Below are 15,952 nucleotides of genomic sequence, written 5' to 3'. Positions count from 1 at the left end.
CATTGGATAGGAACTATTATATTTAAATTCAAAATCATTCATATTTCAATCATACACTAAACATCGATTCTAAAAATGTATTGTACCCTGTTTATCAATGTTTGGTCCGATATTGTTTCCACTATCGTCCACCCATCCTAACACATGAATAAAATCGGCTACAAAACTGGGAACGAGGCATTTCAAAACTACAGAATTTCCTAATAGCACGTATTCGTCAATAACTCTAGTTTGATAAGGCTGATTTACCACTATATGTATATAAAAAAAAAAACATAAAAATATTAATAGGCATGTGGGCAGAATAATATAGATGGATTCATAGTTTTTCACACACGATTTAGAAAAATATCATAAAATAAAGAAAAAGTTTAGTATAATCAAAATTATTGAAATAAATTAAAGATAGGGTAGAAATAAATGCATAGCAGACGTAGGTAAGTTCATAATAATATATTATATTTAACCAGACTACTTTCCATACTACTATGTCTTATAGGTACCATAATCATTATCGTGATAATATGAATTTCCAGTGGAGTCAACCCAATGAGTTACCGAAACAAAATCAGCAACGAAACTTGGTATTTCACATTTCATAATGACGCTATTACCTCTGATGACGTACTCGTTATCAGCCTCGACTTCATACGACTGATGAACAACTAGCAAAAATATATTATATTGTCTATATTGTCTATGATTAACACACGCATTAACAAACATAAGACAAATCAATTTTTAAATTTTTCGGGAATATAGAAATAAATGCTTTAACTACGAATAATTTTTAACTATTAATATTGCATATTGGATATTAGGATATCTAGACAAATATTCGAAATAATAATCCCCATTATATTGTTAAGGGCTCTTACAATTATTATTATTCGCATTAAATAACGTATGAGCAGTAAAAGTAGTATCATTGTCAGCAATCCAAGCATCCACTGAGACAAAATCGGCAACAAAACTGGGGATTTTGCATTTAACTATCGCGGTGTTACCACGTATTACATACTCATTTTCAGCTTCAGTGACATAATTTTGAACTACCACTGTAAAATAATTAACACTTTTGCAAGATGATCAAAAAATAATATTGTGCCTATATAAAAACTACCTATACAAGGAAGATGAAATCTGATGTATTTTGGATCATATATAAGGATTACAATTATACAGACATTTAAAAAGTATAATCTCTTTCTACGATTTTTCATCTGGGAATTTGTTTACTTTCGCTTGAACCTCTGGTAAACGTTTGACCTTCACTCGTCACCCAAGATTCGACAGTAATAAAATCGGCTACAAACGACGGCACGCTACATTTTAGTATAGCCGAGTTTCCTCGTATTACATACTCTGTAGGCATCAATTCGGACTCATAGTTCTGATTCACAACTATTTTTAAAAACAGTGAAGTAAAAGTATTAAAAAAAAAATAAACGTGCTCCTAAATATAAAGCCGAAGGATTTCAACATAATTATAAAGGAGTTTTTAGTGTACATAAGAACGCAATACACTCATTCAACGGGTACTATATGTTCAAATAACAATAGGTACCATATCTATCACTTAAACGACGGTATTCTTGACCATCAGAAGATATCCAAGATTCAATTGAAACGAAATCTGTTACAAAACTAGGCACTTTGCATTTAATCACTGCAGTGTTACCAAGTATTACATATTCGTCTTCGGCTCCAGTAATATAATTTTGCAAAACAACTATAAAAATATAATAAGTTCTTAATCCTATCAGTATATGATTAAAATAAAAATGAAATATAAATAATCAATATTACTTAATAGATTTTTTCTATAAGTATAAACTACAATGCAAGGTAATGTTCGACTTAATTCTCAAAATATAATTTTCGTACTATTTTAAACACACAAAAACTTAGCCTAACCTATACAACGAACATTTCAAAATACCATTATTTAAACATATAAAATATTTCTGGTTAATTCTTGAGAAAAAAAAAATTAAAAATAGTAAATAATATAATATTATTAGGGTTTAAAATGTTGACTTGTCGAAATAAAAACTAAACAATTAAAGGTATGTTTTAAATTTAAAGATGTTGGGTTTGAGGAATTGATGGAGTTAGTACGTATATTGTATACTGTATAGTCGATTGGGCATTGTCTATCGAAAATCTATCCACCTACCATAATTGTTATTTAAATTATGATATTCTTGGCCATCAGAGGATATCCAAGAATTTACAACAACGAAATCAGCCACAAATGAAGGAATAGTGCATTTTAATATAGCTGTATTACCACGTATCACGTACTCTGTTACCACTTCTGAAGCATACATCTGGTTAACAACTTAAGAGAAAATAAATCCATTACACGCAAAGAAATTAGTTAAAAAGAATAAATTAGTAACCATTGCATGGAAATACAATAACTTATTTAATATTGTACTTTATTCTACAATGTTCACAAAAATAATAAAACTTAAAAATGTTCAATAACTGAACTAATATTACCTCCTCCAGAAATAATACTTAAACATTTAAATATTTATCACAAAGGTACGTTTATAGTTTATACAGGGATATAATTTTAAAATTAATTTATGTGATTTATAAAATGCATCAAAATCTTTTTAATAAAAATACCTTGAGTATTATCATGATGAAATATATTATACTCGTTTTCTGTATTATCGTTCCACGATAAAACTGTCACAAAATCGGCTACAAATGACGGTATACTGCACTTTATAACAGCTGAATTACCCCTGATCACATGTTCATTATTTACCTCAACCACATAATTTTGCGTGACCACTGATCGTAAAAAAAAAAGATAATAGTAATAATATCCACATTTAGATTTTAATCGAAGCGCTAACTTGGATAGTAAAATATTAAGAGATTAAAAAATTGCGTGTAGATTAGCAACGAGGGAATTTGTATTAAGTGTTTGTTCAGTATATTGTGTAAAACAAAGAACGACAACCTGGAGTATGATAGGGAGTGGAAGATTTAGTAGCAGTACAATAATTTAAATTGAATGACACATATTCTCTTCATACACACATATGGTCTAATTTGCAAATACCATGGGTAGATTGGGTTGACATAGAGGGGAACACATTTCCGGCGTCGTCTTGCCATGATATAACAGACACAAAATCGGCAATGAAAGGCGGGATACCACATTTTAATACTACAGAATTGCCTCTAATGACATACTCCAAGCCGACATCACTTCTGTATGGTTCTTGTACCACTAAAATAATTCTTATTTATTTTATAAACTAGCAATAATAAATTAATAAATAATATAATTATTTACTAAATAATTATTAAAATCTTCATAATTTAAAAAATTATTCGTGTGTTTGATAACTCAAATACCTACTACAAACAATTTTTAAATAGTAATAAAGTTGTAGGATTTTGAAAAGGATTACAAATTTAGACTCAAACAATCGTACCTATAGATTAAAAACCTTTTGTAGATACCATAATCGGTAGCTCCATTTTCATTGATGTTGTAGTAATTATTACCAGCGTCATCGATCCAAGAAATTACATTAACAAAATCTGCTACAAAAGGCGGAATACTGCATTTGAATAATAACGAGTTTCCCCTGATCGCATATTCTGGGCTAACATCACTTCTATACGGTTCTCCGATAACTAAGATCATTTATTTTGTCAGGTATAACAAACCATTAATCAATGGATAGAAAAGAAATTTATCACACTAAAAATACTAGGATGTAGGTATCAATAATCGTTCAATTCACAACAAAACCATTAAATTAAATACCATGATTATTTAATGAGTTTACTGGGTTTTCTTCAATTAAAGATGGTTCGTATACATTCCCACTATTATCCTGCCAAGATACAACAGTCACAAAATCTGCGATAAATGGTGGTATACTACATTTTAATACAACCGAGTTACCCCGTATAACGTATTCATTATTCACTTCACTTCTGTACGGTTCTTCTATAACTAAATAGACAATACAAAATTAAGAAGTTACACTCAAAAAGAATCTGATTTTAATAGGATTTCGTCAAAAATGCATCAGGAATTTTTTTCATATCGTGCTAGTCACCAAATAATATTATTTATTATTATAGTCATGACCATAAAATACCATAATCTATTCCAGGGTAAAAATTGTCACCCTTATCAGTACTCCAGGATAATACAATAACAAAATCGGCGACAAATGATGGAATACCACATTTCATTACAACTGAATTGCCTTTTATCACTGGTTCTTTATTTACGTCAACTTCATAATATTGACTTACAGCTAAAGCAAATTAAATAATTAAAAAACTTTTCGTCTGTGCACACAAACATAATTTAACTCAATGGGCATATTATTGGGTGTAATTTTATGAAAGGTTAGATAGGAAACACTGGCACTTTCAATTATAAAATCAATTTTAATTAGGTTTAAATCCATAAAATGCACACCACCAAACTAATACCATTATCATCGCCTGGATAATATACATTGCCATTATCAGTATGCCATGATATAACGGTTACGAAGTCTGCGACATACGACGGAGTTTCACATTTCATAATCACAGAGTTTCCACGAATCGCGTAGGCTTTATTTACATCAGTGTCATAAAACTGTGTAACAACTATAAGAAACAGTATATATCAGAGTAGGTAATAGATATTTTTTGAATATACAGGGGTGAACAATTTTAAACGTGTTTGGACAGGGTAAAAAATATGAGTGGCTATTCATGTTTATTAATCTGGATACTTGACATATATATGAACTTTGAAGTACTTAAGTTACTGTGACACTGTACATTATTATTCTCGGATCTAGAGCATCACGTACACAGAATAAATCATTACAATTTAAAAGTAAACATAAATCGACTGAAAATTTGTAAAATGTATTCAACATTTGGAAATGAATCTAGGAAGAACACATTCGAAATTTTAACACACTAATCTTCCTACCGTAATCAGATCCTAAAATATATTCTGAATCTTCAGTAATCCACGATATAACATGTACGAAGTCAGATACATACGAAGGTACTTGACATTTCATTACAGCTGAATTGCCTTTAATAGCAAATTCTTTAATTACGTCGATTTCGTAATTCTGTGCGACAACTAACAGAATACCAAACATAATATTATAAACAACCAGTATAACTATGACAATATATAAAGTATATAAAAAAAAAAAATCAATAGTTAGGTAGGTACCTATATTATCAGCTGTAAATAAAAAGTAATATTAGTATTAAACAGGGTATAAATGTATAGTATATTATCAAAAATAAAGTTTAAATTGATACATATTACCTACGTATAATACGTAGGTGTTAATAAATAAAATACCTACGTTTGTATTAGTAACTCTACTCATATAGTTTTTTTTTTAAATCGAAAAATATAATTATTAATTATTATTTATTTAATTATTAAATTAAGTACCTATAACAAGTATACTTATAAATAGGAGTATTTAAGTCTCTGCCTCTATATATGAACTATATCGACTAGTTAAAGGCAAAATGAGGTAAGCGACATGATACCACTTGCCACTTGAAACATCAATATCATTTGATGTGTTGGTAATTTTAGTGCCCCCCCCCCCCCCTCGAAATATCAAGTTGGAAATTGGATATTCACTTGTCAAGGGTCACATGAATCACACGAATCAGCATGTAAAATTACAATCCGTTAACATTAAAATAGGTACATATAAGATATAAGAAATAAAACATTTAAACAATTAACATAAGACACATGTATTTTTTTAAAAAAAACATAAGTTTAAATTGAGAACAAAAATAATAAAGGTAGATAATATTATAACTTCCTTGTGTAATGGCGTAGCTAGGAACATATTACGGGGGTTTTTGAAATTTATAATTATTTATATTATATTTTATTTTAATAAGCCGATACCGTACCCCAACGATAAAATATTGTAGACCCTCTCCTCAAAAATAAACCTGGCTACGGGACTGGATCAATTGGTAAATAATTATGAACAGAGTTTTAATTTAACGGCATAAATTTACATTTATAGCTTTTAAGAGATCACTCCACCTTTATATGGCATATATTTAATTATTATTTTATGCATCTACGGAGAAACCACAACTTTACAATGCTGATTTCAAACATGCAGACACTGGTGTTGTTATACGTTAAGGCCTAAGGGGCCTCTACGGTCATTACTGAAGGGGCAACATTTAGGCAATTTCTAATCTTGTCATAGCCGCCCGGGATCTATGCATTTAATTTAGCTGTAAATGATTATAAGTATGAGTGAAATTAAATGCGGGTATCGGCTGTTGCCTCTCTCGTATGTGCATTCACATGTCAATAACTCAATAACCATATTAATTTCCCTACACAAATTTTGTTTTGACAAAATTAAAGTTAGTAAACGTTATCTGATTTTGATTCTGAAAAAATATATGAATTCAGCAGAAAATGTCTGTAGATCGTACGAAACATTTTCCGTTTTTAATATTAATTTTAATTTTAATTATGATTCGAAAAAGTTCATATTTTCAGTTTTCAATTACAGTTCACAATAATATAAAATTTAGCTTTTACAAGAGTTTATAGTCAATTTTCTGGTGAGTTCAAATTTTTTTTCTGAATCAAAATCGGATAACGTTAACTAACTTAAATTTTGTCAATACTTTTGTCAATACTTTTTCAGCTAAAATTGATGGCAGGAGTGAGGCCCCTTAATTAGAACAACTATAATTTAACTTTTATTTTGGCTTCAAACGACATATTAATAAGTGTTATTAATTATTAGGTATATACTAATGTTTAAAACCAGAAAGTTGTATTTTCGGTTTTTGATTCATAGTCGCTCAACCTCTTTTGTCTAAAACTAGTCAACATATACCTACTGTAATCATACTTCATAGTATTCATACCATTTTCCTATACATTTTTTAAACTGAAACATTGAGAAAACATATGTCTCATCTGTATACTTACATATATGTATATATGTTAATGTTAATTTATTTATTAGAATGGTACTTGGTATATTTACTTTTTAAAAACTCTGAACGTGTCGAAAATAACCCTGTGAATAGTTTTGGAAATGTTCCCAATTCCAGTAAACAAAAAAATAATTTATAGTTATAAAGCTCTCAAAATACTAACTAAATGTTTAGTGACCTCATATATTAATATTTAATACAATATTAACTGTAACAAAGACTTAGAAAGTGATAAAAAATAATGAGATTTAGTAATATCAATTAGAGACAAAAATAAAAAAAATTATAGAATATAATGTGTTGATAGGTACATAATGTCATAATAAGTTTACATCAAATTTCTTTACACTTTTAATATTATAACTTTGTGAAATATTTTATAGAGAAAAATGAATCCATATTTAATAATCCCATACCACTAACAAAAAAAAAAAATTTAGTATAACCAAGCAGATATAGGTGTTCAAATTATTATTGTATGAACAATCAGATTAGTTTGAAAATGGCGACAATAAAATTATACAAATTAAAATATTAAGATTTTTAAAATTATATTATATAACGCATAAATTATTCTGTACAATATATTTTACTCCAACTATTTTGATGTTATAATTATTTTTTTTTAATATTTAATACGTTTATATTAAATACTTTAATGCTGTATTTCACTTATTTTATTAAATTATTTTATTTCAAATTATAATCTAATTAAATATAAATAATTTTGTTTAGAAAAATTAATTTCAGTTTACATACCAGCTCGAACATTTACATCCCTAGAATGTATTACACCGACACGATTCTTAGCCATACAAATATAAACCTGGGCATGTACTTCTTGCTTATAATCTTCTGCTCGAAAAGGTGGAAATACCAAATTTCCATCCCCTTTAACCTATACAAATATTAGACGATTAATTAAAACCAAAAACGTATCTTTCTAAACATTTTATAAAAGGAGTAGGAGGCACCTAGAGCTGGGTATTAATAGCGGTAACCAATAGGAACGATCGGCTTGTCAGATAACATCTATTTTTAAGAATAGTTACAGCATATATAGGTACGTAAATAATGTGTGGATTATATTATTATTTGTACATTCATAAACGTTTTATTTGAATTTTTACCCCTTTTTTATAAAAGCAAGAATACCTGAATACCTCTTTTCAAAAGTTCGGATTTTTATTTCAAAATATTTTGACGGTATTGATGCCTTAACTAAAAGCTCTATAATCAGATAGGTCTTATATTAGATAAATGCATAAATCGATTTATTGAATATCTGAAAACAGTAGATACAGCGTTAAAAACCGTTAAGATTACTCATAAGGTTGTCTACCTTTATCAACAAAAAAAAAATGTATACAAGAAAGTCAAATTAAATTTTAATGAGTGTTTGAAGTTCGTATTTTTACAACATAGGATATTCACTCGATTTCTCAAGTAGCAATTTTCTTATTTTGTTATACTTAATTTAAAAATGAATAACTGTAGAAACATGAAAATTTCACAAAAATTTCCAAATTATTTTGTAGTTAAAAATTTATAAAATGTTCAACTTTTGTAGCTGATTGAGAATTTAAAATAAGGTGCCACGTAAATAGGTTATACATTATAAATTACATTATTTACAATAATATCATAATAATATATACTTAGTAATATAGGTAATAGGTAGACTAATCGTCTTCCCTCAGAATCATTTTTCTCATACAATGATATTATATTATTGAATTCAAATTTAACACCGTCCATTACAGTGACCCACTTCTAATCTACTGAACAGCATAGCAATACCCACCTGCCCACCCTTTTTTTAATTAATATATTTGTTTATAAAATATACACTGTTTTTCCTATACATTTGATAAGTATAATTATGAATTAAATTTTTCATTATATATACTTAACACCTATATCGTAGGTATGTTCTATAATAATATAATGTTATATATTACATTATATAAATTATGCCAGCTTATAGGTTATATAGCTTACCAGGTACTTCATAGTTCATATATTTATATTTATTTACTGTTGTCTATTTTATCCCAACAAAAACACTGCCAAACTACGTGTAAAAAAACACTAAGTATAAAGAATGCTCTTAAAGTTATGATATCATTTTATAGCTTAGTCTCTGAACTATAGATATAATTTATGTTAAGAGAACGCCACATGGAAATTTGTTGTCTCCGTCTTACAAGTGCATAACACAGCAAATATACGCTCAGTAGATCACGTTTAGCTCCGTTAGTTTAAAAATTAGAGTGAATAGACCTATTATGAAACTTGATGGTAAGAACGTATAATGTTGGATTTTCACGATACTTAAGATTTTAGCAAGTTATGCGTATATAATATAGTGTAAATTAGAAATGCTCATAGCGCACTTAAAAACTGAAAAATCGTAAAAACCCAATATACGAACACAGATGAAGTTCTTACCATCAAGTTTCATAATAGGTCAGTTCGCTCTAATTTTTAAACTATAACGGAGCTAAACGTGATTTTTTATCGTAAATTTGGTATGTTACGCACTTGTAAGACGGAGACAGCAAATATCCGTGTGGTGTCCTCTTAAAGTAGTCTGCTAAATAATTGAACTTAGCTTGGTGACTTTAAAACACATGAATAGTATTACACTACCTATTACAATGATGGTAGACTATATTATTATGTAGGTACTCATCATGCTATAGTATTTTTTAAATGTTAGCTTAAGTCACCAAGCTAAGTTAAGTTATTTAGCAGACTATTGTAACATAAATACATAAATTACATATATCTATAGTTCAAAGGCTTAGCTATGAATTATCTCAACTTTTAGGGCCTTTCTTTATACTGGATATTGGTTTCGGATAGTGCATTGTAATGCGAGCCGTGAGGAATATTATTTCTAATAAAATGTTGAAAATACGTTTCAATAATTTGAAGAGTTCAGTATTATACCTATATATTAGTAAGTACTAATTATCTAGAAATTTAAATTTATAATTTTTGACCTACCGCCTACCAGGTACCAGCTAGGGATAATTCTGGAATGAATAGGAACATCTAAAATAATATAGGAATCATTTTGTTATCTATTATGGAATGTTTCTACCAAAGTACTTAATTACATAATATAGACAAAATTACAAAAGTCTAAGAAAAAAATCCATTGCCATTTACTTCGTCTTATCAAACATAGGTGTAGGTGTGAAAACTAAAAATGTTTAAGTGATTTTATCATACGTTTCATAAATTGTTAAATAAGATCGATTCTTACTTGTCGTAAACCAGGTACGTCTCCGACAGCAGTACCATCAGCACGTATCCAAATAATCTCAGGCCTGGGACTTCCTCTAGCAGTACACTCAACGATAGCTCCAGTAGTATTTGAAAAATCGACTCTGTTTTCAGGTTCTTTGATGAACATTGGTCCCATGGTCGTATCATCTTCACACAAGACTATAAAAAATTTTAAATAAGAATAAATTAGTTTTGTATAGATAATTATTGTTCATGTTCAATGGGTATGTACAATAATTATAAGTGCACAATTTTAAACAACTCATTAAATAATAAATTGTAAATGTATTTTAATATGATTAATATGTATATATATAGCATTAGGAATTGTCATATTGACTATATTAAGACTTGATATTTTAATATAGGTAAGTATATAAAACGTTATTTAAAAGTATATTTAATTGGTAAATGTTCAAAATAATAAATCTTTATGTAATGAACTTGGATTGTTATATTTTAAACTTTATAAACAATATAACTAGTAAACTTAACGATCTTCAGTCCGAATCGTTTTTACGAATGTGAAGATTTATAATAGTATTAAAATAAATATATGTATTTCATACATCATACCTAATAAATTCGTAACCGTGATCTATCCTACAACGTCGAGGTGAACAAAGCGAGTTGAGTTTCATCGCTTAATCAAACTTAATCAATTTGCCTTATCCTTGGCTTAAAAACATAATATGAACTAAAAACTGTTGTAGCTATTTGATAATATTTACAAACGTCCTACATTGCGATATTAAAGTTTATATTTTTCAAGAATGATAATGTATTATGAATGTTTTGAAGTTACAAATGCATTACAAGAAAGAACTCGTATGTTTAATACTATAATAGTTAGTACAATGGGATCTTTTGATATCATTGATGTGCCATAGATTACCTTTATACGCCTTTGTTAAGTTTTTAGATTTAATTCATAAGGAGGAAGTTAAAACTTGAACTATATTATTTCATCAGCTCTTTTTAACAAACTATAAGCTATATTATTTAATACGATTATATATTATTTAGTATTTTACTTTTTTATGTTGTCATTAAAAATTAATTCAAGGAATTATAAGACACGCGATAATATACTGCAGTGGAGTCTCGATAACTCGAATCTCAAATAAAATAGAAATAACTTAAAAATACTTAAAGAGGGACAAGAAAAAAAATCAGTTATCGAGGTTTTTGAGTACCTAATCGAAGTTCCAGTTATCGATACTTCAGTGGCCTCACCACCCACGTCTTTTTTTTTTTGTCAAAAACTACTGTTTCAAATTCCAACGATACGTGCTGATAATTATCACGATTTTCATTCTGAATTCGTAATACCTATATACAAGGGAACAATCGAGCCACATTTTTAATTTTTGTAATTTAAATTGCAATAAATATTGTAAAAAATTGAAAAAAATTTAGAATTTCCAACTTAAATATTTAATTAACTAAATACTATTTTTAAAATGTGCTTCGATCGATCCCTCGTACATGTTGTGGAAAAAAGAATATTTTGTCAGAATACAAATTGAGGTAATCGTTGCGACGTATCGTTAGAATCGTATGTTGTTGTGAAAAATAAACATTTTTTTCAAGATCACAATATAACATACTGACATGTGCGTGGGAGTGCGTGCGAGAACCCTCTGTACCACTATAATTGACCCGCATGGACGCCACACACAAACACACACACACACACAAGCAATCATTTACGACTAACCCATAGATCTCGGGTGGCGACGACAAAATTAGAATTTGCTTAAATAATTCTCCTTAAATCAATGCTATAGCGAGGCTCCTAAGGTGCTCGATGCCGATGTAATTTTGCCCTCAAAAATACACTCTGCGGGAATAACGATACCGCCTTGTAGAATCACTCAAATTTCATAATTTTTTTTTTTTAATTGTTAGAGGGAAATATTCTACAGCCCGCATCGATCTCTGTTTTTCAACACTATAATTTGTCTAAGAAAATACAAGAAAAAAGCATTTTTTTACAAACTTTTTAATACAACTATTTGAAATAAAATACAAAATCAGAGGTCGTGCGGGCTGTAAGAAGTCTTCTTTCAGATAAAAAAATAGTTATCAAAATCCGACAATTCTATAAAGCTTGAGAGTTATTCCTCCGTTAAGTCATTTTTTTCTCGATATAATACACACTATCAAACCCTCCCCCCTAATTAAGTATCGAGTAGTAGATTAGTATAAAAGTCTTATAATTGAAGTGGCAACTAAAATTCAAAATTTAATTCTAAAATTTTATGGAATTGTGGAAAATGTAGTGTATTATATAATTTCATTTTTAACAATAAAAATCGAGGTGAAAATACTATGTATCGTATCTATGATACCTTCTAGATGTTACCATGTAAATAATTAAACAATAATAAAATTCTTGTATAAAAAAACTTCAAAAGTACCAAATTTTAGATGACAAATTAGGTTAAATTATGCATAAAAAATACTTTTCAAGTTAAAGTAGAAATAAAATTGAAAATTTCGTCAAAAATAAATTATATTTTACTATAGGTAGGTACTGCCTATCAATTAAAAATGAATGTATTGAATTATTAACTGTAAACATTAAACTATGATAACAAATATCTAAAATATTTAAATAAAAACCATAGGATTACATTATAATATAACCGGTCGTTATTGAATTAAATTATTATGAACACATGTTCTCAGTATGAGGTAACAGACACATACAAAATATAACATGTGTTTTAAATATAAATGAAGTACACTTATTCAGATCAAGAAATCGACATTTAATTTGTAAACGAGCTACAATTATTTAAGACTTCGTATTTAGTAATCTATTTAGGTATAGTATTTAGGTATCTATGTTGTAGACAAACGAGATAGGAATTTACTATAAATAAACAGTGGTGGTATATGCTAGGATGTTAAACATGTTATGATAGATATACAAGAAATAAAGATAGGTATATTTAAATAAATTTCAAGTAAATTTAGTTCTAAAACCTAACTACATATGTCTACAAAAAATTGAGTAAGGCACTATTATAATTTATAGCTAATAAAATAGATTTACATAAACCTTAATTTTAGTATAATCCATATCTGAGTCCATATCCTAGTTTATACGATTTTACCTAGGATTTTACCCACTAATTTCATCATAACTGAATTTTTAAATTTATCGTATATTACAGGGATGGGCAACTAAAAGTAACTAGCGGTCCTTTTTAGCAGACATTTTTAAAATAATTACTACAAAACACGAAAATAATAGTATAATAAAATTATATGAAGTAATTTGAAAATAATGTAGCGCGGGCCAGATAAAAAAGGTACGGGGGCCGCATATGGCCCGCGGGCCGCCAGTTGCCCATCCCTGGTATATTATATGCTCATTATTTTACATCATATTAATTAATACTTAAATTAATATTATCAAACAAATTTAATAATATTTATTTCAATATAGTTTTCATAATAATTTCATATTTTCATATATTGATATGTATTATTATTTCAAATACAGCGGTTAAATTGATAAAATATTATATCTATATTATATCATCTGAATGTTATGTGGGTATTATTTAGTAATTGTCAAGGTTGTACTGACATAAATACACGAAACATGACTAATATTGAATGGTTTAAGTAGAGGTGAACGGAAAGCAAAATAATATGTGTGGATATCATCTTAAATAATGTATCCTTTATAGTCTATAAATACTGTGTTAAAAGAAAATACAAAATTCATGACGCAAGCGTTTTCAATATAATATATTTCATAAAAACATAATTAAAATATAAAAATATGTAGGTACCTAAAATATTATAATTGATTCTGTTCTATGATTCTAGAACGTTTCCCCTCATAACTTCCCCCACCTATTCATTTGACGCTCTCCCACCACGAACAGGACAATTTCTCACTGGGAAAAAAAATGAAAACTTAAAATATTAAACAATAAAGACAATGCAAATAAATAAATGTACATATCACTAAATTAATACTCTGATTTGTATATAAATATAATTCAATAATACGTCATAATAAAATTATTGTCAATACAAAATCCACTAATATAAATATTAAAAAAATATTAAACAATATAATATACAAATTTCAAATTCAAGTGTACCATTTACGAAATTTTTTATTAAAAAAATATTTTTAAAATAATATATAAATATAATTCAATAATACTTTCACATAACTTTGGTTTATCAATAACCAGACACCTATTTAATTGAGTAATAATTAATAACTTATCAATCCGTAACGTAAATGATGATAGTCGATAGATGCTGATATGATGATCATATATTTTGGGTAAAACAAAAGAACCTATTTTCCAACCTATTATTATGTGTAAAAAATATATATTGATTCAGAGGGGAAATGACTCGTCCAGGGGAGAAACGTCAAGTACTGCTAAAATCCGCAGGGGGAAAAGGTACGAGGAAAATACCATATCGATTTACCTATTTGTTGTTTATAGGTAGATAATTATTGTTATCTTAAAATAGAAGATTATTGATAGATTGTCTTAGTATTATTATTTTGATGTACCTATAGCTACTATTAAGTATTAACCATGTAGACTTAACTGTTAAATAAAATTATTAATTAATTCGCAGCACATTATTCGTACAAATATAAAATATATGACTAAATAATTTAATATAATTTAGGTAGTCTGTGTTCAATACACTTGTTAGCCAAACGAGCGACAAATTAAAATGCACAATGAAGACGAATTAAACTACAACGCGCTCAGCATTGACCTCAACACGGCGGTGTTCCCACGATGACAATTTCCACACGACACAAGCACAAACACACACATACGCACATGCAAATCTAATCACTGCACTGCCAAGTCATGTTTGTACAGTTTTCCAATGTTAACTTAACAGTTTTAGTATTTTAAAATACGTAAATATTTTGCTTAAAAGTATGGCTATATGGACCAAGTCAGGTGGAAAAAACCTAACAGGTACAAACATTTTATTACTGCGATTTTCTACAGCGAGATTTTATAGGTACATTTTTATCAGCCACATGCGTGTGTAACATATACATGCGCCGAAAAAAGAACACCTGGCTACCGGTCGGCTCTCGTATCGTATACCGGTGGAAGGAACGTGTGTGGGTCACAATTCGAGTACTGGCAGCTGCAAAGCCCTACAACATCTGTCACGGTTTAGATCTCGGTGTGTTTATAACCACGGATGAAAAGAACATTATCGAAAAGAATAATATTTTTTCTCCACCATCACCATAAAAATATATACGTATAACGTATTAACGTATCTAAAGTATTTTGAAAACGTTATAAACTATTGAAACAAAAGCGAAAAGAAAATAATATTAAATGTTTGATAGGTACTATAGAATATATGATGCGTAAAGGTACCATCAATATAAATAACCTAGGTACATATTATAATAGGTGCTACTATATTAAGTATATACAGCATACATTTTAATAAATAATTATTTAACACAATATATAAAATAATATTGATGTCTACTGCCTAGTATATCTTATTAGAATGTAATCTTATGTACCTATAGAACCTATAATATTTTATATTATAATATATACAATTAATATTATTTTTACTTAGGCATTTGTTATTATGGATGGTG

General features: G+C 28.2%; 1 protein-coding gene across 50 annotated transcripts in view; it reads right to left on the bottom strand.

Moving 5' to 3' along the window:
• LOC100161231 (down syndrome cell adhesion molecule) overlaps window positions 1-15,952 on the bottom strand; it is a 69,103-nt gene that overhangs the window by 41,366 nt on the left and 11,785 nt on the right. For 17 of the 50 annotated variants that reach the window (XM_008187991.3, XM_008187929.3, XM_029491433.1 and 14 more), the window contains exons 2-4: window positions 10,286-10,467; window positions 7,771-7,909; window positions 3,803-3,994 (exon numbers count right to left, since the gene is read on the bottom strand). In XM_008187991.3, coding sequence (XP_008186213.1) covers window positions 3,803-3,994; window positions 7,771-7,909; window positions 10,286-10,467 — 513 coding nt within the window. Of the gene's footprint in view, window positions 1-86; window positions 252-1,567; window positions 1,733-2,179; window positions 2,345-3,085; window positions 3,257-3,802; window positions 3,995-4,142; window positions 4,305-4,485; window positions 4,648-7,770; window positions 7,910-10,285; window positions 10,468-15,952 lie in introns of all 50 variants that reach the window. The other 33 variants (XM_029491446.1, XM_029491447.1, XM_016807207.2 and 30 more) reach the window with 7 other exon arrangements.

The sequence above is a fragment of the Acyrthosiphon pisum genome, chromosome A3, assembly GCF_005508785.2.
Source record: "Acyrthosiphon pisum isolate AL4f chromosome A3, pea_aphid_22Mar2018_4r6ur, whole genome shotgun sequence".
Lineage (NCBI taxonomy): Eukaryota > Metazoa > Arthropoda > Insecta > Hemiptera > Aphididae > Acyrthosiphon > Acyrthosiphon pisum.
The sequence above is the reverse complement of the archived record's forward strand: the minus strand, read 5'-3'. Positions and strand labels throughout refer to the sequence as shown.